The sequence below is a fragment of the Hippocampus bargibanti genome, linkage group LG08, assembly GCF_051943395.1.
Source record: "Hippocampus bargibanti isolate YZ-2025 linkage group LG08, ASM5194339v1, whole genome shotgun sequence".
Lineage (NCBI taxonomy): Eukaryota > Metazoa > Chordata > Actinopteri > Syngnathiformes > Syngnathidae > Hippocampus > Hippocampus bargibanti.
Genome location: NC_142741.1, coordinates 46,976 through 62,154, shown reverse-complemented (window position 1 = coordinate 62,154; position 15,179 = coordinate 46,976). Strand labels below are relative to the sequence as shown.

General features: G+C 47.8%; 1 protein-coding gene across 5 annotated transcripts; it reads left to right on the top strand.

Moving 5' to 3' along the window:
* Positions 1-236: 236 nt before the first annotated feature.
* On the top strand, positions 237-14,907 carry lats2 (large tumor suppressor kinase 2). 5 transcript variants are annotated; one of them, XR_016115817.1, is made up of 10 exons: positions 251-408; positions 1,412-2,032; positions 5,052-5,184; positions 5,313-6,844; positions 6,919-7,146; positions 7,253-7,607; positions 8,042-8,260; positions 9,153-9,259; positions 10,759-12,342; positions 13,816-14,907. XR_016115817.1 is itself a non-coding variant. In XM_089002950.1 (9 exons), exons 2-9 carry the CDS (start codon positions 1,646-1,648, stop codon positions 11,242-11,244), a joined length of 3,447 nt encoding a protein of 1,148 aa, XP_088859076.1. In that variant the 5' UTR covers positions 237-364; positions 1,412-1,645; the 3' UTR covers positions 11,245-14,907. The 5 variants fall into 5 exon arrangements, 4 of the variants coding, with proteins under 4 accessions (XP_088859076.1, XP_088859075.1, XP_088859077.1 ...); XM_089002950.1 differs by having other exon boundaries at positions 237-364; positions 10,759-14,907; XM_089002949.1 differs by having other exon boundaries at positions 10,759-14,907.
* Positions 14,908-15,179: the final 272 nt, after the last annotated feature.

Sequence of the window (15,179 nt, the reverse complement as noted above, 5' to 3'; positions counted from 1 at the left end):
AATGTATTATTATTAAAATGTTTGACGAGCATGCGTGGACCTACGTGGCCATCAAAATGGAATCACATCGGCAGAAATAAGGGAAATATCCCTACACTAGACGTCTCACTCTTTTTCCACTCGACTGTCTTTCATTTGCGTTTGTCCACATGTGTACGAGTGGGCCATCAAATTTAGCGCAGACGATCTTTGCACGGCTCAGCCGTGACGCGTATTGGTGCGATCACGTGACCTATGGAATGTTAACAATGCAACGAGTGTCCAACTTTTTTTTTAACTTGACTTTCAGCCTGTTGAAGAAAATGGAGGCTGCTACCATCACTTTTCGCCTCTTCTGAGTCTAAGAAAGAGCTCCCAGAACCCGGCGAGCTTCAAAAACAGATTTAATCGCTACTTTTCCATCACATGGTAGGTGGACTGTCCTTCTTTTTGGGTGGGAGGGGGCCCCCCCTCTTGGTGTTGCCCGTGGTGGTCTTCGCCACCAAGTATTCCAAAATGGCGAATCCGCTTCGCTTGGGCCAACGTTTCTGTTGCTAATTCCGTTTGTTAGAGTCAAACCTCGCCACTTGAGAGCGAAGCAAGTTTGAATTTGCACATGTCCACCGTCCCGCATGAAGGGGACAGAGGGGGGAGGAGGCAGGGGGCAGGGGGCTTGCTAGTTAGCAACCTAGCTCATCCTGTTGTGTTTAGCTTTTCTTGACAAAATGGTCACCGCGACTCATTTCGTGTCGCTAGTTTAGGATTAGTGATGAGGATATCATCTTGATTTGTTGCTGGATCAAATAAAAAAAGTAGTTGTCGGTGCTTGTACGGGTGCACTGTTGTCACTGTTGTCACTGTAACGTTTGATTTTTTTTTTGGATTGAGAAAAATGCAAAAAGCATTTCGGGCTTCTTGTCGTTTGCCAATTCGAATTAATGATCTCATACTCCATTTCAAAATGTTCAAATCAAGTGTTGTTTGGCTTTTTGGGCGTCCCTCAAGGGTGTGTATTTGAACTGCTGACATTTTGGGAGCAATAACATTTTTTATTCTAAAATATCATTTTTTTTGTTCATGGCGACTGCTGGAAGAAGCTGTTTAAAAATCTGCTGGAATTGCTGCGTGTGGATCGGTAGCGCCTGCCTGAGGGGAGTCGCTGGAAAAAGGTGGTGGGCAGGGTGCGGAGGGTCCAGTCGGATTTTCCGCGCCCTTATCTTAATTCTGTGTGCAAGTCCTTGAGAGTGGGTAGTGCGGTGCCAATGACTGTCCGTTGAAGTCGTATTTTGTCCATTTTTGTGGCGTCCCCCAAACCAGAGCGCGATGGAACAACATAGGATGGATTGGGTTCCCGTGTGAGTTTTGTTAGCGTCTTTGGTTTGGAAATTGGGAGCAGGTACTAACTCCATCCCACCCTCCTTCTCTTCTGCAGGAGCAGTTTGGCAGCGACATGACTGGGCCTCGCGGCAGCGCCGCAAGCGGCCTCGGTTCCTGGAATAAGGTGGAACCCGAGCCTTGAGAGCCAAACCATGGAGCGCCTTTAGACAAACAAACAAAGAAAGAAAGAAAGAAGGGAGGGAGGCTAATCTGGGATCTGCTCAAGGGGAGCCTTTATTCTCCATTTAGGTTGGGTTGACTTTGCTGCCGACACCCGGGCGCGGCGGCCATGAGGCCCAAAACCTTCCCGGCGGCGCCCTACGTGGGCAACACCCGCCAGAGACTCCAGGAGATTAAGGAAGGTCTCAAGCAGCCGGCCAAGCTGGTTAGTCAGGCCCTGCACGGAGCCGGCCAGCGGACCGACGGCGCCGGGCGACCCGCCGACTGCAAGGGCGGCAAGGACGGCGCCGCCAGGCAACAGCCCGGGCGAGCGCCGCAAAAGTTCAACAACTACCAGAGCGCCCTGCGCGAGATCCGAAAGTCGCTCATGCCCTTCGCCAACGATTCGGGACCCTCGTCGGGGTCCTCGTCGGGGCCCTCGTCGGGGTCCGGGCACCCCGGCGGACAAGTCAACCGGCAGATGCTGCAGGAGCTCGTCAATGCCGGATGCGACCAGGTCAGACACTCGCGACTCTGTCTCGCCGCTAAAATGAAGCCACCAGTGAGTTCGACATGAGATTTGGATTACAACTTGAACTAGCGCAAATGTAGTCGGGGTCATAGATAGTTGAGCTCACAGGTGTCAAAGTCAAGGCCCGGGGGCCAAATCAGGCCCGCCACATCATTTTATTCGGCCCCCGAAAGCGTTTGTTCATTCCGTCATGCGCTATATGAGGACGGGATGAAACATTGTAATGACTTCCCCAAATTCCTAATGGCCCCCGAGAGGAAAGGACAACATGGTCCGCAACAAAAAAAGACTTTGACACCCTTGGTTTAGCTCGTAAATTGTTAGCCTCGCTGCTAGTTTAGGATAATGGCAGGATCGTGGCACCTGTGTTTGTTTGTTTTTTTTTTTTTTTTTTTGGGGGGGGGACACAATGGAGGCCATTTCCTGGCCCTCTTTGTGCCGCTGTCGCCATTGTCAAAGCAGGAAGTCGACATTCAATGGCAGCAGGGCGGATCCGATCCGTTCCACGTCGGCGCCGCCGCCGTCCCCCCCCGACCACCTCTCTCTCCGCTCTCCCCCTTCGCCGCCTCCAGTCTACGTGCCGCCATACAAGACAGCGTAACACAATCGCAATATAACAAACGACACTTTTGTGTTGCCACAGATTGTTGTCGTTGTTGTGTACTGCGTAGTGGCTGACGTGTGTATTCATGTGTGTGTGTGTTTGTAGTTTGAATTGCTCGCTATTGAGCGCGTGCGTATATGGCTGCTAAGGGCCTTTTCTTATCAGCTGTCCTCGTCGTCTTCTCCTTGCTGGACTCCCCCAGCTGCAAATTAGCCAGCAACGCGGCCTGTTGCATAACCACCCAGAAGGAAATGTTTTAGAGGGGGAGCGAGGTGGGGAGGACGGTGGGAACGCTATGCCACGCAAAAAATCTGTGTGTGTGTGTGTGTGTGTGTGTGTGTGTGTGTGTAGGTTGCACACGGACAGGAAGAGTAGTCGATCCAATCACGCTTCTGGCGCTCAGGTCAGCTGATTCCCTGCCAGTGTGTTACCATGGTGATGTTTATCAAACTATCTCAAATGAAGTCCCTTTTTATGATTATTCATTTGTTTAAACTCTGTCACTGCCATGACGATGTGCAAAAATGTATCCACTCCATTTTCACTCAAATTGCATGACCCACAGAATGACTGACTATGGACTACGACTGTCCCGATTGCCCCATTTGCCCTGGTATCACCTCATGAGCATAACTAAGCCTATGTGGTAATGATCTCAGAAGTCCAAATTAAACCTCTCGCCACCATGGCGATTTAGTGAGAGGTTTTGCCGTTTGATAAAAATAGCTTCTTTTACTCCCCTTTCTTTGGCTAAGATTTTAACCTCATTGGTGTCAAATGAGCTGAAGCTGTAATAAAGCGCTAACATGGACAAAAGGCAAATGCTGCCTCTTTGTGGAAGGAGAAAAAACATTGCCAGAGATTTGACCAGCGCTTTATCAGCAAGAAAAACCAAAACACAAAGGAATTCGGGAATGGCGCTCCTTCTCATATTTTCAATTCCCAAATCAATTTGGGGATGTCGAAAAAAAGCCAAAATCAGCCATCAGACCGGAATATTTTGGGTGGGGCTTTTTTTCAACGTCAGGAAACTCCCGTTAGGGCTTAAAGTGGCCGCCTTGCAGGAGTCTGTTGGGTGGCCCTGCGCTTCCCCCACAGCACACCACTGCGGCGCCATCCCACCCTCCTTTCCTTGGCTTCATCAGATGTGGAATGTGCTTGCAAATGATCGAGCGAAAACACACAGGCCGTGTTATCGCCATGTCGTCCAGGAATCCAGACATGAATGAAAAGCGAGGCCACGCATCACGGCTTCTCAGGGAATGTTTTTCCCGCCTGGGCTGCCGGCCCTCGCCCCGCCGTGTCATGTCGCCGTGACGACCGTTGTGTCACAATAAGACAAAAGGCCAGCGACGGATCATCCTGCATCCTCAAGTTCCGCTTTTTTGTATTTTCCCTCGAGACAGACCCTGGATCAGCGGTTGTCTTTTTTTCCAGCGTTGACCTACATGAAACGGGGCAAAAAAAAAGACTCCTAAACTACAACTGACGTGTGATGGCTCGAGTTGTGCTGTTTGTGTTGTTTCCCGGCCCATCTGTTGCTGATACGTGCTGATTTGGGAATTTCTCAGATGGATACAGGAATGTGTGGGTTTTTTTTTTAAATCTCTTTCCCGAACAATCCAGAAAGAACGCTCCGTTCTCTGGAAGGTTTATAGAATTGTAAATATGGTACTTTTTTTTTTACAAATGTGTGCATGAATTCATATGGCGGTGTGGTACATTACATGTGAGTAGAGGTGAATACAATACATATTGGTTTAGGTAGCGCTTTAACCGCTGAAGCTGTAACAAAGCACTTAACATGGACAACTATCATATACAGGAAATAAAGCAGTCACAAAGATAGTAAAACTAAGATCCAGTCGGAATCATGCGGAGTCGAATGCCAGGTGAGTTTTAAAGAGGGGCTCTTCCAAATCGGCAGCAAGGGGCCTTGCCGAATGTTCAGTGGCAAGTCGTTTGCCTCTGAGCCTCCGTTTAGTTTTTGGCCCATCCAATAATATCTGGTCAGCAGACCTGAGGCGTCGGGAAGGTGTGTCAGGGTGGATGGACATCAAATAGGATGTAAATCATGACACAAGGTCGGTACGGAAAATGGATGGATAATGACGCGAGGTGTTATGATATTGTCACATCAACTGCTAAGCTAGTGTCTTAGAGATTCCAGATGCTATATACGTATAAGGGACTTTATCAATAAAAGTTCAGCTCATTGGCTTTAAACCCCCCACCACCACCTGTACCTACCCCATCACGTCATATACAGTTCTGATTGCAATGCACATGCCTGATTTTGGTTCACCAAACTCTGAACAGGAGAGGCGGTCTAGTGAATACATCGATGGAAGTTTAGAGTTGCCTTGACGGAGGTCCTCAACTTCTATTTTGTGTCCATAGGAAATGGCCATCCGGGCTCTGAAACAAACGGGAAGCAGGAACATCGAAGCGGCCCTGGAATATATTAGTAAGATGGGCTACCTGGACCCTCGGAATGAGCTCATTGTGCGCGTTATCAAGCAGACTTCGCCAGGTACGCCCTTGAGGTTTTGAGGTTACGGTGGGACCCCTCAATCCCGATCGGTGCAGTTCTGAATCGAGTTTAAAAAAATGCCAAACATAACATTTGTGGTTGATCGATTGTTTGTTGTTCAATGTTAGGAAAAGCTGGCATGCCCCCCTCAATGGACCATCGGCCCCCGCTGGAAGCCGCAGGTGAAGCTGCCGGTGCCATGCCCCCGTACCACCCCGTGTACGAGGGTGTGTCCGGATATGGTCCGGAAGGCGAGCTGCCCAGACCCTATATGAGCGCTCCCCCCGTTATCAACTACATGATGTCGCCCCCCGGAGCAGCACAGGGTCCGCCAATGGGGAACCCAATGGGTCGACCGCCCAGCATGGGGAGCTATCCACCAGTGATGCCCCCTCAGACTAGCCCGGCCAACGCCATGTACCCCCCGGGGGGCCAGCAGCACGGGCCCATTATGAGTTACAATGTTCCCAGTCAACCGCTGCCTCCCGGGGCCCCGGTGCCGGGCCCCCACTATGATTACGGCCACCCCAGGCCTCACTTAATGGAGCCCGGAGGCTACGGAGTCAAGAGAACCGCCTCCTTTCAAAACAAGATGGCACCACCCCCCATGCCGCCCCCAGACAACTACGTCAACATGCAAACTAAAGTGCTGATGGGCCAGAATGTGCCGGGAGGGGGTGCGGGGGGGTACCCTGCCAATCTGTACCTGGCTGCTCACTCGCACCCGCGTCAGGCGAGCCCCACGTCCCATCAGGTCCACATGATGTCCCGTTCCCCAGGCGGAGTGCCGCCTATGGGCCAGGACTTCCCCGATCTTCCCCAGGGTCTGATGACGCCATCCAGGGCAAGTCTCAACCTGGACTTGTATGAGCATCACTGGGCGGGACCCCAAGGTCCTGAAGGGCCCCCCCAAGCCAGACAGCCCCAACCTCAGGGGCCATTCAGGAGTGAGGTCCGGGTGCCCAGCAGGGCCAACTCCTTCAACAGCCGCTCGGCGGTGTCCAACGGGGTTCGGCCTCCCATGAACGCCCCCCAGGATCCTTCCTTGGGTCCTCCCAACACCATCACGGCCGTCACATCTCCACCCATCCAACAGCCGGTCAAGAGCATTCGGGTGATGAGACCGGAACCCAAGACAGCGGTGGGACCGTGCCACCCCAGCTGGATGGCGGCCCAAGCCCAGGAAAGCACTGACCCGTTGGCCTCCATGCCAGAGGAGACATACTCCCTGGATCCTCCCCAAGAACCCCGCTGCCCACCGCCACCCTACCCCAAGAATCTCATTTTGACCCCCGGAGAAACCGGGTCCCTGGAAGGCGCGGGAGCCGGCGGCGGTCCTCGGGATCTCGGAAGTTCCGCTTCCAGAAGCACACATAGCGGCAGCGGGGGTAGCGGAATCACTGACGATGGACCCCAGCAAATTAAGGCCAAGACAAAAGTGGGCAAGTCGGAGAAAACGGTCAAAGACAAGAAGCAGATCCAGACCTCGCCCGTGCCGGTGAGGAAAAACGCCCGAGACGAGGAGAAGCGCGAGTCCCGGATCAAGACCTACTCACCCTTTGCCTTCAAGTTCTACATGGAGCAGCACATCGAGAACGTCATGAAGACCTACCAGCAGAAGGTCAACCGCAGGCTGCAACTGGAGCAGGAAATGTCCAAGGTAAGGGACATCTGAACCCTTCCGATTCTATTCCCGTCTGATCGTTTCATAAGTCTTCCCGTTCCCGTTTTTAGGCCGGCCTGTCCGAGGCCGAGCAAGGCCAGATGAGGAAGATGCTCAACCAGAAGGAGTCCAACTACAACCGTCTGCGTCGCGCCAAGATGGACAAGTCCATGTTTGTCAAAATCAAGACGCTGGGCATCGGCGCCTTCGGGGAAGTGTGCTTGACGCGCAAAGTGGACACGTACGCCCTGTATGCCATGAAGACTCTGCGCAAGAAGGACGTCCTCAACAGAAACCAGGTGATCTCTCGTCCCCGTTGAGTAATTTGACAACACTAGTTTCCAATCCAAGCGGGACATAGTCGCTCATTTTCGGTTGTCCTCACGCGGATGGACGTCGCCGCAGGTGGCCCACGTGAAGGCCGAACGCGACATCCTAGCGGAGGCGGACAACGAGTGGGTAGTGCGCCTCTACTACTCCTTCCAGGACCGCGACAGCCTGTACTTTGTCATGGACTACATCCCCGGCGGCGACATGATGAGCCTGCTGATCCGCATGGGCGTCTTCCCCGAGCCTCTGGCGTGCTTCTACGTGGCCGAGCTGACGTTGGCCATCGAGAGCGTCCACAAGATGGGCTTCATCCACCGCGACATCAAACCAGACAACATCCTCATCGACTTGGACGGACACATCAAGCTGACGGACTTTGGCCTGTGCACCGGTTTCCGCTGGACCCACAACTCCAAGTACTACCAGAAAGGTAATGACAAACTTGGCTCAGGGATGAGAATTCTCCGCCCGCTGGCGGATTTCCCACTTTTTCAGACCAATGAAACAGTCGAATGTCAGCGGCACTACGACAGGCCCCATGCTAACGTTAGCATCGATATACTTCTGCCAGAGGCAGCAGAACGCAAGCGTGCAAGCCAATGAACAGTGTTGAGGCTAGCTAGCAGTAACATTGCGTATGTACCCGCCAAGTTGACTTTTATTCCCATAGTTTGGCTGGATTTTTACCGATCACGAGGAACAGAAAAACGTTCATATTCATGGGGAGAAAGCTTGACAGCCAGCTCGAAAGCTAGCTAGCTTTTAGTCCCATTCAGCCAAGTCGAATCAAGTCGATTTTTTTGGTCCGCCTTTTTTCTCATTTGTCCTTGTCATCCCTGTTGGGTTGTGTTTTCCCAAATCTAGTTGAGACTAGCGACCTCCATCTGAGCGAAGCTCCAGGCAGCCACATGAGACAGGACAGCATGGAGCCCAGCGACTTCTGGGACGACGTGTCCAAGTGCCGCTGCGGCGACCGGCTGATGACGCTGGAACAGCGAGCTCATCGGCAACACCAGCGCTGCCTGGCTCACTCGCTGGTGGGAACCCCCAACTACATCGCCCCCGAGGTGCTTCTGCGCAAAGGTGGGAACATCTGAATCAGAATCATCATCTTTATTGCCAAGTATGTAGAACACACAAGGAATTTGTTTCCGGTAGAACACGCTGCACTAGTATCGTCGTCAAAAAAACTGCCAAGTGGCACTATACAGTTCATCTGAAAGCCATCGCGCCCGCTAATGTCAGAGATATTCCATCGGACACTGTGGACAAAGGCTGGAGCACAGGAAGATTGTCTTTTACTGCCGGCAGGGGACGCAGGCGTTCGAGACAAAGGGCCACATTCTGCGGCCCTCTTCCAAGCTATTTATCGAGAGTAGATGCAAATTGAAGTGAGACATGAGTAAAACATTGTTTTCTTGATTAGAATACCACGCCGCTGGACGTTCGAAGCACCAAGCGTTGTAAGCAATAAAACATCGATATTTTCATTGGTTGTCTTTTCCACGAACTGATAGATTTGTAACCTGGCTAATGAGCTCTTCCTGTAAAACATCGATATTTTCATTGGTTGTCTTTTCCACGAACTGATAGATTTGTAACCTGGCTAATGAGCTCTTCCTGTAAAACATCGATATTTTCATTGGTTGTCTTTTCCACGAACTGATAGATTTGTAACCTGGCTAATGAGCTCTTCCTGTGAGGGAGTTTCAAGTCCTAAATTACTCCTGTGACGAAGAAGTTTCCCAAGTACTAAATTCTGTCCAAGGCTAGATCTCCTAGAGGAAGATGACCGGTTACCAGGCTGTGTCTGTTCACCTCAAATTGCTTTCATTGTCTCCTCCAGTCACACATGTTCTCTAAGCATATAACAACATGAACCGTTGAAATCTGATCACTTCTATTCTGTCTAATCTCTGTCAAATGACAACAGCAAAAAAAATGCTCACGGGTGGATTCTTGTGTGCGTGTTCAGGTTACACTCAGTTGTGTGACTGGTGGAGCGTCGGGGTGATCTTGTTTGAGATGCTAGTGGGGCAGCCGCCTTTCCTGGCACCCACTCCCACCGAGACTCAGATGAAGGTGAGTGGCCAATCATTTTCCCATTATCTCCGCGGAACATCCAATTATCGGTCAAGCGATTGGAAATGTTCACATTTATCCACATTAACTCATTCACTGCCGGCTGATGTGCAATAATATGTCCGTTGGAGTGTCATTTTCATTCAAATTTTAGGACCCGCAAAATATTAAGTTTTAGGACTACGTAAACATTCAATACAGCATTAGAAACTTGGAAAAAAAGGGTTAATTCCTAAATAATATTGGTCTGGAGTTCACTGAGCTTGAAATTGGGGAGGCTGTACAAAAGGCACTCCAGTGCCAGGGTTTTTGTCATGTTCGCTCAAATTGCAGCACCCACACAATGTTGAGTTTTAAAAAATACATAAACCTTCAATTCAGCGTAAGAAACCTTATACTCTCTTCCTTCATCAGAAAAAAAAGTTAATTCCTTAGTCATATGGGTCTGGAGTTATCTGAGCTTGAAATGGGGGCGGCTGTACAAAATGCAATACATAGCGTTTTAACACCAACTCAGGCTGTAGCAAAGTGCTAACGTGAACAAAAGGCAAATACTGACCCCTCGTGGGAGGGAAAAAGATTGCCAGAGGTCTGACTAGTGCTTTATTGGCAAGAATAAACCAAAACCTGAACAAATTCAGGAATGGCACTCTGTCATGCTTTTCAATTCCGGAATAAATTCGGGAATGACAGTGAACGAGTCAAAACTGATCTTTTTGGACAGCCGCCCCCATTTCAAGCTCAGATAACTCCAGACCCATTTGACTTGGGAATTAACTCTTTTCTTTCTGATAAAAAATGTTTCTTACGTTGACAGTTTTTTTATGAAACGGTTTTGCACATTTACAGTATACACTTGACATTTTTATTTGACTACGCTTAGAATATCTTGTTTCTACCCCCCCCCCCCCCCCCCGACCCCATCCCCTTTTCAAATTGCTGCTGTGGACTGCAAATTTCCCCATTGTGGGACCAATAAAGCTTTTCTCATTCTGACCATAGGATTATCACAATTAACACACTGATCATCATAATAATAATACATTTAATACATCTGTGCTGTATGTCATGCATATTAGCATATTTGACAATAAAGCTGACTTTGACTTTGATTTCTAAGCGCCTTTCAACACTCTCAAGGTCACTTTACAGTCACAGGATAAGTTTTTTTTTCTATGGGTGAGCAGCGCCAGCCACACGCGCCAGTGTTCACTCAACCCGGAATCACTCAAATAGATAGAAAGCTAGCCAGCTAGCTAATAGATAGCTAGCTAGCTCGGTAGGTAGCGAATAGCTATCTCGGTAAGTAGCGAATAGCTAGCTAGCTAATTGATAGACATCCAGATAGCCAGCTAGCTAGATAGACAGCCAGATAGATAGCTATCTAGGTAGCCAGCCAGCTAGCTAGCTAGCTAGCCAGTCAGATTTACGACCGGCTGCACTTCTGCCGTCCAGAGCCTGTTTTTCCAACTGTTGTGTCATGTGTGAATTGCGTGCAGGTGATCAACTGGGAGAGCACGCTGCAGGTTCCCTCCCAAGTCAAGCTGAGCCCGGAAGCCGTGGACATCATCGCTCGCCTGTGCTGCTCGGCCCCGGAGCGCCTGGGGGCCAACGGGGCCGCCGAGATCAAGGCGCACCCCTTCTTCAGCCGAGTGGACTTCTCCAACAACCTTCGGCAGCAGCCCGCCCCCTACCGCCCCAAGATCGCCCACCCCATGGACACGTCCAACTTTGACCCGGTGGAGGACCAGGTCGGGGACAGCGGGGACGGCGGCAGCCGGGCCCTGGACGCCCTGTGCTCGCCCCACGGCAAGCACCCGGAGCACGCTTTCTACGAGTTCACCTTCCGAAGGTTCTTTGACGATAACGGATGCCCCTTTCGATACCCCAAACCTTTGGACCGCGGCGAGGAAGACGACGACGACGACGACGAGGACGACAACGAGGACCAAGCGGGGGAAGGATGCCAGCCGGTCTACGTTTAGATGACTGACGTGGCTTCTCGCTCGGGACCAACAAGCAAACTTCCGTCGCTTGTCGCCTCTGCCAAGAATCCATGAGAAGCTTTCTTCAGCCGTCGTCATCTGGACTTCTCTCAAGGTGTCGGACGTTTCGCTTCTCATCCAAGAGGCTTCGTCAGCCAACTCCAATTTTGCGGGTAGCTCCTATCTATATATTTATATCCCTGCTGTCCAGAGGTGGCGGTGCCAGACTCTGCTATGATAGGTCTCGGGTTGGGGGGAGCAGAGGACTATTCCCTGAGGCTACACTGATTAATTCTATCGTCCCGCCTGAATATGGGGTCTACGACGGGCCCGATTTCCCCATTTGCTCCGATATCACCTCATCCGGACAACTAAGCCTGTGTGGCAACGTTCTCTGACGTGTGTTGTAAGCACGATCCGAATTGAACCTCACCCCACCATGGCGATTTTGTGAAGGGTTTTGCTCTTTGATGAAAATAGCTTCGTTGACTCCCCTTTCAAACCGTCGACTTTCTTTCGCTAAGATTTTAACTTTAACTGGTCGCAGCTTGGGGCCCACTAGTATTATCCCTGCCATGTTGATAGTCTTTTTTGGAGAATTTGTTTATAATAATAATCATAATAATACATCCAATTCATAAGCGCCTTTCAAAACTCTCAAGGACACTTTACAGTCACAGGATAAGAACAAAAATGTTTTCTGCAGGTGCGCAACGGCAGCCAGAAGCGCCAGCGTTCACTCTACCCGGAAGTAACGTACACACCTTGAACTCAGAATTCCGACTTTTAACTCAAGATTCCGACTTTTCACTCAGAATTCCGATTTTTACCTCAAAATTCCCACTTTTAATTCAGAATTCCGACTTTTAGAATAATAATAATCATAATAATCATCATCATAATACATTTGATTTCAAAGTGCCTTTCAAAACTGTCAAGGTCACTTCTCCCCAATGTATTGAGCTACCAGCAAAATTGGAGTTGGCTGACGAAGCCTCTTGGATAAGAAGCGAAACGTCCGACACCTTGAAAGAAGTCCAGATGACGGCTGAAGAAACCTTTTCACCGATGGACCACTCCTGTACGACTGGGAGTCTGGTAAGAATGTCAAAGCGTCCCTTTTCTTCCATTCCTTCCTTTTGTTTTACGCGACTGAAACACTCCAAAGTGACTTTAGCAAAGTGTTGTTTTCCATTTTCATATGACTTGTGAAGAGAAAGTGTGCTAAGTTGAACAGGGAGGGAGGCACGTGTGCTAGTGAACCACTGAACCAAAGTGAGTCAAACGGCCTGACAAATTTGTGGCAAAGTTTTCCAGGGAGAAATTTGCGGAGCTATTTCAAGTTAAAAGATGTTTGGAATACACTTGACTTGTATTCCCCGCATCATTTTGGGCTGCTGTTTTGTTGAACAGCAAAATAAGATCATATCTGTTGCCTATCAAGCTGGCTAGCTATTAGCTTTCTACCTGGCTAGCTGTTGGCTATCTGGCTATCTATTAGCTATTCATTAGCTAGCTAGCTTTCTATCTATTTGAGTTGTTGCGGGTTGAGTGAACACTGGCGCGTGTGGCTGCCGCTGCTCACCCACAGGAAAACTTATCCTGTGACTGTAAAGTGACCTTGAGAGTTTTGAAAGGCGCTTAGAAATTAAATGGATTAATAATAATAATAATACATTTAATTGAAATAGATTATTATTAATAATAATACATTTAATTAAAATGGATTAATAACAATCCATTTCATTTCTTAGCGCCATTCAAAACTCTCACGGTCACTTTACAGTCACAGAATAAGTTTTTCTGTGGGTGAGCAGCGGCAGCCACATGTGCCAGCGTCCACTCAACCTGAAAGTAAGTCAAATAGATAGAAACTAGCTAGCTAGCTCCATAGATAGCAAAAGAAAATGACGGTCGAGCAGGAGAAGGAGATCATCAAAAGGCACCAACAAGGTGTGCGTTTGTGTGACTATTATAAGCTTTGCCATTCCCAAGTCTTTCGGGGTGCGCCAAGCCTCCTCTATGCAAGTGTTAAAGGGGAATCATTTGATTTGAAGCCAACGTGTTCGCAAAGATTGCCAAAGTTTTCTAATTTCACCCCAAAAAATCCCCACTTTGAAAATATCCATTTTATGCTATCATTAAAATCTACCAAAATATTGAATTATTATTCTTTTTGATTCATAAGAGTAAAAAAAAAATCCTGGACAACTTCATTCTTGTCACACCCACATTTTCACCAGCCAAATTCAGCAGAATGGGGGTGGGGGGATGTCAGCCAAACACATGCCTATGACTTAAGTGCAATTCAATGGGTGTCCCTCAAACACTTAATATCCATTTTCAAAGTATTATTGAGTGCCATATACAAATGTACTGCTTTATCTACAATGTATACACTTACAGTACAGTATATACTGTATGCGTGTGTGTGTGTGTGTGTATATATATATATATATATATATATATATATATATATATATAAAGTGTGTGTGTGTGGGGCGGGGGTCACTTACAACATGCTGCTTAATAGTGTTTTTTTTTTCTGTTTTAATTATTACCCGTTTTAAGAGTGATGATGATTATGAATGTGGAACGTCAATGGCTGAGCCTTCCCCGTCCTACGTCGGGGCAGGTCCCTGAACGCAGCACGGCCAAGCTCTGAGAGAGACCACGGGTGGATTTATGGCAAGTTTGTCAAGAATGAAATGCTTTGTCAAGTTTTGGTTTGTTTTTAATTTATTTTTTTTATTTTTTTTTTTGGGGGGGGGGGGGGGTGTGAGCACACAAAGGTTTGTTTTAGGGCATCCTGAGTTTTTTTATGCACAACATGACAAGTTTGGAGCGTGATTGCCAAAATTGATCAAGGGAAATGGAGACTGCAGTCAGTATATTACGGAGGAAATGAAACAGAGGCAGAATTGCCAAAGTCCGTGAACAAATCAAGGAAACTAGCCACATGTTTGCAATCATGCTATTCGGACAACAAAATGTGCACAACCCCGACCGGCCGACCGACCTCTCTTCTGATTTCTTTCTTTGATTTTTCACACCTTTTTTTGTGTGTCTTGCCTTTCGTTTTTTGTTGTTGTTGTTACTGCACTTGTTCTTTTCTGGTTGTTTGATGGACGAAAAAACCCAAAACATCTATATATTGGTTCCCAAGAAAAAAAAAATCCCACATTTTTTGTAGTCTGAAAAAAACATATTTAGAGCTCCAATGTTTATCAATTACCGGCCCTTGAAAAGGACAACAGAAAGCTTTAAAAGTAACCAGGTGACATGTGAGTGTTACTTTTTTTTAAGGTTACTAAGTGATGACTGACAATCGTAGACTGATTTTTATAAATAATATGTATTTGTACCCCACCAAGGAGTGTGTAATGTATATTAATCGTGAATATATATTTATACAGATATACATATTTTTTTGTATCTTTCCCATGTCCCTTCTTCACCTTATTTTCTTTCCCACTGTGCTAATCTCCAAACTTCTATGCAGTATTATAATTGTGATTATAATTATTATTGGTATTAAAATTATTACTATTAAGGTGACTTTTTTCTTTTCTACATTTGTGTATGAACGGAGACTTTGTCAATGTCACTGTCTATTTTGTGTGTGTCGAATGTCATGTATAAATTAAATTAACCCACTTGGTCCCCCTCGCTGTTTCTTTTGATGCACATGCTTATCAACACATTCTGGATTTTATATGAAATTAATTAAACCCAAGTTTATGTTTCCGTGACACATGCAAAATCAATATGTCCGATTTTTGTTGTTGTTGCACATTTATTTCAGGACAAATTGTAGGACATTTGTCATAATTGCTCTTTTGTACTTTTTTTAAAAAAAATAGTTTGTGTTTTGGACAGCAGGATTTGAGGGTATTTCACAAATAGTGTTTGGAAAAGTACAAGCTTTTTTATTA